The sequence below is a fragment of the Onychostoma macrolepis genome, chromosome 05, assembly GCF_012432095.1.
Source record: "Onychostoma macrolepis isolate SWU-2019 chromosome 05, ASM1243209v1, whole genome shotgun sequence".
Taxonomy (NCBI): Eukaryota; Metazoa; Chordata; class Actinopteri; order Cypriniformes; family Cyprinidae; genus Onychostoma; species Onychostoma macrolepis.
The window spans coordinates 42107591-42116092 of NC_081159.1; the positions used below are offsets into that span (position 1 = coordinate 42107591).

General features: G+C 32.7%; 1 protein-coding gene across 1 annotated transcript; it reads right to left on the bottom strand.

Moving 5' to 3' along the window:
• Positions 1–3954: 3954 nt before the first annotated feature.
• prdx4 (peroxiredoxin 4) lies at positions 3955–8188 on the bottom strand. Its single transcript, XM_058775262.1, has 7 exons — positions 7929–8188; positions 7194–7311; positions 6200–6316; positions 5970–6092; positions 5623–5753; positions 4167–4201; positions 3955–4078 (listed from the first exon to the last, which is right to left on the bottom strand). The coding sequence occupies exons 1-7, from the start codon at positions 8134–8136 to the stop codon at positions 4028–4030; spliced, it is 783 nt and encodes a 260-aa protein (XP_058631245.1). The 5' UTR covers positions 8137–8188; the 3' UTR covers positions 3955–4027.
• Between the last annotated feature and the right edge of the window lie 314 nt (positions 8189–8502).

Sequence of the window (8502 nt, forward strand, 5' to 3'; positions counted from 1 at the left end):
GCCGTTTCCTCCTTTTATTGATGCTCAGGAGGGGCAGAAACCTTCAGGCCACTCCCAGGAAACCTGCTGTGCATCGGGTCCTTCCTGAAAAAAAGTGGCCTGTTTGTTCACTCAGAGCAGCATGGGTTAATGTTCATCATTCTGGAAGGATCGTCACGGTTTATGTACCTTTCACACTGCAGATCATGCAAAGGTCATGTCCTGTATACATAAGGATCCTGATGTACCAAATAAAGCAGACCTTTGAATTTGCTTATGCAAGCTAACAAATTGTGGGCAATGCAATTACAATTGCACAAACAGATTTAATATTTGACAATTATATTATTATGTAATGCATAGAAGCCTATATGCATATCTAGAAAGCAGATTGGCTGTTGGCTGACATGCCGATATATACATAATACACTTTAATGACAGAAAAATAAAAATGTGCACGAAAATAAACATCATTTTTACATATTTACTCAAAATTCACAAATAAATTGGAAAAAGAAATTCAGCAATAAATAACTGACAAGGCTGTCAGCAGATTTTACTAATGACACTCAACAAGTGGATTATTAAATCACAAAAACGTCAAACATCATTCAATTAATATCATAAATATTATATAATAAAATTAATAAATAATATAAATACAGAAATATAAGATGAATAATGAATTACAAATAAATATAGATAAATTCTGAATATTAGTAGTAAGTAATAAGTAATAGTAGGAAGGCCAAAACCTATTAAGTCAATGCATATTTGTATTTATTAAACAAGTGAATCTAATAAAAAATAAAAAATAAACACAAAATAGTCAAATGTCAGTCAATAAAAGAAACACAAATATTAAATACTATAAGTAATACAAATAAAAGTAACAATATAAACAATATAAATATTACAAAAAATAATAGTATAAATACAATAATGATAAATAATATTAATTTAAACTAATACAAATATAAAATGAATAAATCAAATAATAAAAAATACTAATATAAATGGACAGTATAAATAAATTATACATAATAGTAATAAAAGTCAATGCGTCACATTCCCAAAAATACTGAAACAAAGGTTTAAAAGTCATCATGCATCATGAATATGAATACATGTTTGATGATTGAGGGAAACCTGCCTGTGATTTTATACATAATCTTCCATGAATCAGGGCAAAAATGCATGAGGACGTTGACTATGGACTGTTTTGCCACGAGTTTGCCTCGTTGTATTTTGCCATGACATGCTTTTGTGTATCGTCAACACAACTCGACTTACAGTTTGTTTGATGAAAACTACAGTTATGGCAAAAGTCTAAATAAAGCACAGCATCCAGATATTTCTCTGAAATTTTCATTTGTGACATCAACTGGAAGTGTTTTTTTCTAATATGCTTCACACAAAAACATCTTAAAAATAACTATTAAACGGGTGCAGATGATGGAAAACTACACATGCACATGCAACTGTATGACATATTAACGTATTAGCTAATATTACAACAGAACATCCTGCCCTGAGTGACTTTAAATGCTGATTTGTCCACTTTTTCTTTTTTGACACATGACGAGTTTCCAGAGTTTTTGCACCACACCTTTGACCCGAACATGTGACTGACCTTTGCTGCACACACAAAAATACAGACTTTTACAGTAAAATCTGCTCTCTGGGGAGCAAACGTTTCCACTGCCTATGCAATACTAAAAAAACAGGTCCCTTTGTTCTGGCTATTTTGAGATTAATAACAGAACATTATAATCTATATTCATTTTCAGCAGTGCTGCAAAAACAAAAGACAAAAAAAATGACGAACTGCTGCAAACTCAGCAGTTTGTTTACATCTATTCCCAACTGGCCTTGTCCTAGAATGCAAAAGTATCTGAAATACCATTTAAACACTTCAAGAAATTGGATTTAGTCTTTTTTTCTACATTGTAAAAAGATTTGAAGTATTACAAGGTTCCTGTACCTCATGATCGATTAATTTTCCACTAAGTATGTGATTACTGGAGTGAGGATTTTAGCATTTTAAATATGCAATTTATAAAAGATTTTATGTAGAAAAATACAACTCCTACTCGATGAAAACAGAAAAATGTATATTCATTACAGAAACATCCAAAACTTTGTGTGATTTTGTTCATTTTAATAATTTTCAGATGTTATGACTGTGACCCTGATATGTGACCCTGGGCGACAAAACCAGTCTTAAGCATCAATTTTTCGAAATTGAGATTTATACATCGTCTGAAAGCTGAATAAATAAGCTTTCCATTGATGCATGGTTTGTTAGGATCTGACAATATTTGGCTGAGATACAATTATTTGAAAATCTGGAATCTGAGGGAGCAAAAAAATCAAAATATTCAGAAAATTGCCTTTAAAGTTGTCCAAATGAAGTTCTTAGCAATGCATATTACTGATCAAAAATTAAGTTTTGATACATTTACGGTAAGAAATTTGCAAAATATCTTCATGGAACATGATCTTTACTTAATATCCTAATGATTTTTGGCATAAAAGAAAAATCGACAATTTTGACCCATACAATGTATTTTTGGCTATTGCTACAAATATACCCCAGCGACTTAAGACTGGTTTTGTGCTCCAGGGTCACATATTACATAATTATATCTTGGAGTACATTTAGAAAAAGATAATTTGGAGCACTAGTTCAGTTCAACTCAAAGAGTTCATAATACTGAAATTGCAATAGTTAAAGAATCAATAGTTGCATATTCCCACATGCATAGCTTTATTGTCTGGCAGTTCATACGTTTGCACTTTGGCCTTAACATCTGTCTGGGACGGGGTAAAGAAACAGCCTTATCCAGTCTTTAGCAGCGTGACACTGTTATTGCAGCTGCGCATGTTTGCAGTAATACCGGCCTTTCCTTAAAAACAGTGCTGTGTTTCCTGCTCAGAGTCATTTCATGCTTGTAATTTAGTCTCAGTTTCAATGTACTGCAATCACAGCAGCTGCAAAGCATCACAATGTTGATTTTCCACACATTTCATTTTAGAAAAACACCTTTGTTTTGCTGGGGTTGTGCTACAAAAGCTGATTCTACATCGCCCTCTAGTGTCAGACTAATCGGTTCATATATGCATGTTTGTAGATTCAGGATTCTCACAGCTTTGACCAATGAATTTCCATTGCTAATGATTTAAAACTATAGACACAATTGGGATAGATTTCCATTTGTATTTCAGATGGCGATGTTACTGCAGAGTTAATAGATTTAAAACCATTTTACACATCAGATGTCTTAGTATAATTATGGAACTATTATAGTTTTTGTTAATAGTTTGAATTATTTAAAATTTTTGATTTTCCATTACTAATTTTGTTGTTTTGTCATTATTTAATATTTCTATGCTGTCTTTATTAGTTTTAATTCACTTTTAGTTTTTGTTATTTAAACTTAACTTAATTGTGTACATGAAAATGTGGCATTTCCTCAGCAAATAGCTAAAAAAAAAAAGTTATATATATATATTGAGAAAAAAAATTATTTCAGTTAACAAATATATTTTTTATGGTTTTAGCTTACTATAATAACCCTGATACTATCTCCAATAACACAAAATTGAAGGTCCCCCCTTTTCTTAAAATGTTTTTAATTTCCTTCCTTGGAAATTTCGTCTCATTTTCCAGTACAAATATCTAAACATCCTTAATGAAGATAACAGGAGATGCAAAATAATATCTTGTGTTTTGAAAAATGTATCACAATGATGCGAGTTCATGCTTAAAACAAACAAACAAAAAAAAAAACAGCCATGTGGTCAAGACTATATACATATATGTTTTTTAAATATTTGTACTGGAAAACAAGTCAAAAAAAATACTCAACAGAAATTTCTACTGCTTTTAACATTTCATTAATTTCTATGACATTTTATTTTACAGGCACAAACAATCAGACACACATTGCAGGGACGAAACAGGACTAAATGTTTATCAAAACTCTCCTTTTATTCTGCGCTTCAGAAACAGTCATCAGAACAAACATGTAGTGAAACATTACGCTCAGTTGAGTTTATCAAAGTACTTGAGTTTGCCTGAAGGGTCTGGGATAATCTGTGTGGAAACAGGAGAAATACAGAGAGATACTGTAACCTGTGATCATACACACACACACACACACACACACACACACAAATCTTACCGTATCACTGCCAGGCTTCCATCCAGCTGGACACACTGTCGTCAGAGAGACAACAGAGACAGTCAGTGACACTAAAAACGAACCCTTACATTTACATCATGCACATTTATAAACTTAAGTATGCGTGATATATGCTATTTATATTACACTGTTCTGGTGGGTAATGCATAATACAATTAGAGATTGACTGATATTGACTAACATATCACTGTCCAAACACTTCATTCCACATTTCAAGATTATAATTTTTTCCCTTTATTTAAACTGTCATGTATATTCAAAAAAAAAAAAAAAAAAGAGATCAAAAACATAAAACTTTTTCTGCTCTAGATGAATGAAAAAGATTTCTCTTGTTGTTAGTTGAACGCAAGCATTCGCTTTCATTCATTCTTAATCAAATCCCTCCATTTGCTGCCCATTTCAACATTGTTGCTACATTTCAAATTTTGGACTTTGATGATAAATGATATTTAATCATTTCTAAAATAATTCACTTAATCTGATTATGCTATGTTATTTTAGTATTACTTACAGACTGTAGTATTTATTAATATTTTTAGCTTTTATTTTTATATTTTCAGTTTTCATTTTCATGTTATTTTAAAATGTTAGTAATTTTATTATGTGCTTTTGTCCTTTTTTATGTTTTATATATATATATATATATATATATATATATATATATATATATATATAGCTTTAATAAATTTTTATTTCAGTTTTATCTTAAATTTACTTTGGTTAGTTGCCAAAGCAACATTTCTAATTTCCCTTTGAAGTTTTTCATCTAATATTAGTATTGTTTGTATGTATTCTATTTGTATTTATTTTATTTCCACTTTTTTCAGCAACCACGATCTATTTTTAATAGCCCTAGTTAACAATAACAACTCTGTTATTATAGCGATACGAAAACCCTGTCTTTAGTTAAAATGATTAATCTCAAACTCTGTATTTGCATCCAAATATTTCAAGTATTAAAATAGATTAAACATATAATTTCATAAATCAGTGTGTTAAAATCGGCAGCCCTAGAAAACACCATTATCTATTATTATTAAGTCTAAAAAAAAAAAGAGTCGAAAGTGTGTCATCAATGTAAGATGTGCAAAAAGGATGGCTAACCGCACACTGATCCACTCAAGACTGGAAAAGTCTACAAAAACATTTTTTTTTATTTTATAAATTGCATTTGAAGATAGCAATGTGCTGAAACGTTTGCTTGCTGGTGTCTAGCTGTTTTTAACTCACATGCACTTTGCACTTTTTGCACGATGCAATTTATAAAATAAAAAAATGTTTTTGTAGACTTTTTCCTTTTTGCTCATTCTCAAGTATACCATTGGTTCCACGCACCTGCAGTACAAGGACCTGCAGTACCAGGACTTTTTTCCTGTTTGGAGCGCTACAATTCTAGTATCAATGTAAGATGTGAAATGATTAATAGCTGCTGTACCTTCTCCGTGTTTATCGGTGTACTGGAAGGCCTGCACCAGCCTGAGGGTCTCGTCAACAGAGCGTCCCACCGGCAGGTCATTCATGGTGATCTGTCTGAGGACACCTTTATCATCGATGATGAAGAGACCTCTAAAAGACAGCAGAGGATAAAACCGCATAACTCCGCAGGCAAGTCAGTAATGTAACATTGAAACACAAGCTTTAAAATCAGGGTTCTGATTTTTCACTGAATGCCTGTCTTGTTTTTGATCACTGGAAATTAATTTTCAAACATACATTTGTAAAATCCATTTACAATATTAAGGTCCAACAGGGTCAGAAAATGAAAAGGCCTGGTTTCAGTACCGGAGCGTGTGTCCCTGATCCTCAAGAAAGACGCCGTAGTCTTTGGATATCTGATGAGTGAGGTCAGAAAGAAGAGGGATTTTCATTGGTCCGAGACCTCCTTGTTTCCTGGGTGTGTTGATCCTGATAAAAAGAAGCCAGCGGTGAGTCCATTCACAGTCCTCACTTATATAAGATATCACAGTTAATCATCTCAAAGTCCATGTTTAAATGTAGTAGCGTGTCCTCACCAGGCCAGGTGAGTAAACTGAGAGTCCACTGAGCAGGCGACCACCTCTGCGTTGATGGCCTGAAACTCATGCACACGATCGCTGAAGGCGATGATCTCAGTAGGACACACAAACGTGCTGTGGATCAACAACCAGTCAAACGTTCAGAATAATTAACTGTTTCTAGTGTCTCTTCTGCTCACCAAGGCTGCATTTATTTGATCAAAAATACAGTAAAAACAGTAACATTGTGAAATATAACTACAATTTTAAATAGCTGTTTTCTATGTAAATATGTATTGTAAAATGTAATTTATTCCTGTGATCAAAGCTGTATTTTCAGCATCATTACTCCACTCTTCAGCGTCACATGATCTTCAGAAATCATTCTAATATGCAGATTTGCTGCTCAAGAAACATTTCTGATTATGCTGAAAACAGTTCATGCTTCATATTTTATTTTTGTGGAAACCGTGATACACTATCATTCAAACAAGAAAAAGGAAAAGCATACTTTTATTCAAGGATGCATTAAATTGATTGAAAATGACAGCAAAGACATTTATAATGTCACAAAAGATTTCTACTTCAAATAAATGCTGTTCTTTTGAACAAAGAAACCTGAAAAATAAAATGTACCACAGTTTCCACAAAAATATAAAGCAGCGCCACTGTTTTCAATATTGATAATAATTAGAAGCATTATTAATAATTGAACAACTATAACTGACACTGAAGACTTGAGTAATGATGCTGAAAATTCAGCTTTGATCACAGAAATAAATTACACTGTAAAATATATACACATAGAAAACAGGTATTTTAAATTGTAATATTTCACAACATTTCTGCATTTATTGTATTGTTGATCAACTATGTGCAACCTCAGTGAACATAAGAGTTATTTTAAATGCATTAAAAATCTTAATGATTTTAAACGTCTGATAAGTGTTTTGTGCATTCAGTCATTTAATTTTAAGAGTAACTGAAGTTAATGTAGTCAAAGCATGCTCACAAGTCCAGAGGGTAGAAGAAGAAAACCAGGTATTTTCCTTTGTAATCTGACAGTTTCAGCTCCTTAAACTCGCCATTGATCACAGCTGTTCCTTCCCAGTGTGGTGCTGGTTTTGAGACTGAAAAGAAACATAACAGAGCATTTATTTATTTTAAAGAATCATATCCCAACGTCCATTATTAATATTTTAGTGCATATGCACGTATGTAATCTACTGTCTCTTTAAGAGATTCAATAGCATGCTGGAAAAAAAAACTGTCTTGGATCCAAGTCTTAAATCATGACGTGTCTTTAAAAGCAGTGCACTTTTATACACAACATAGACTAATAGCTATTAAAATGACCTGATTTGCACAAATAAACAGCACATATTAATATCTCAAACACTAATGTGAATTAATTATTCTGATAACGCATCAGATTACCTATCATGCTGACAAAATATTGCTGACAATCCTTCTGGAACAATTTATGCAGCATTCATTATCTCAAAAATAACTTTTAAAGCAATTACACAGACGTTAAATTCAATTCCATCCACACATTTTTCAAATAAGAGTCAATGCTAACAGGCTAATAGTAGTACGTGTTAACAGCCGTTAGAAACATATGCAAAATCACATTCCATTACAATGAATGGATATTTAAAAATATATATTTAAGACCAAATTTTCATTTTTATTAATGCATTGAACATTCATATGATTTGCATATGCATAAATGCGCGAAACGCACTTTTGGCTTTGCTCAGGTGTAAGGAATGATCAGAGACGGGGACGCGGAAAGCCTCTCCGGGATAAACGTGTCCACCGGCGTAATTATAACACTCCTGCTCCTTCTTCCAGTCTGCACCGTCACACAAAACCGACTCGGTGAGTAAAAGAAATGTGCAAACTACGCCGAGCCATTCTCTGGGCGTTTTAATGCAGCGACTGATATCCATTGCTGAGTCTTGCAGGAAGCACGTCTCTCTCTTAGTTTGATTATTATTCCTCCTTCTCCTGCCGCGCACAGACGTTATCGATCTTTATGGTGATCGGATCGGCTGCAACTGCATTCTATTGAGCGGGTCTGACGGCGATGTACATGATGTAGAGATCTTGGGTTTCCGCTCCAGCGCGCCATTACGAATCACTTATGTATTTATTTATTTATTTATTTTCCTCATTTAGAATTCATCAGTCACGCACGAATAATTCGTGAATTTTAATTTTAATTAATTAATTTTTTTTTTCACATTCCTTGATCAACAATGTAATAATATCTGTTGTTATTGTGCATATAGTGCATAATCTTCAACTTCAAGATT

Bases quoted from the DNA above. Each gene is read 5' to 3' on its own strand.
- prdx4 (XM_058775262.1), bottom strand. From the start codon at position 8,136: ATGGATATCAGTCGCTGCATTAAAACGCCCAGAGAATGGCTCGGCGTA. The intron at 5,754-5,969 runs GTACTGAAACCA...GCTGTCTTTTAG, and splicing joins GATCAGGGACACACGCTCCG to AGGTCTCTTCATCATCGATG. The intron at 4,202-5,622 runs GTACAGCAGCTA...CTCTGACGACAG, and splicing joins CACCGATAAACACGGAGAAG to TGTGTCCAGCTGGATGGAAG.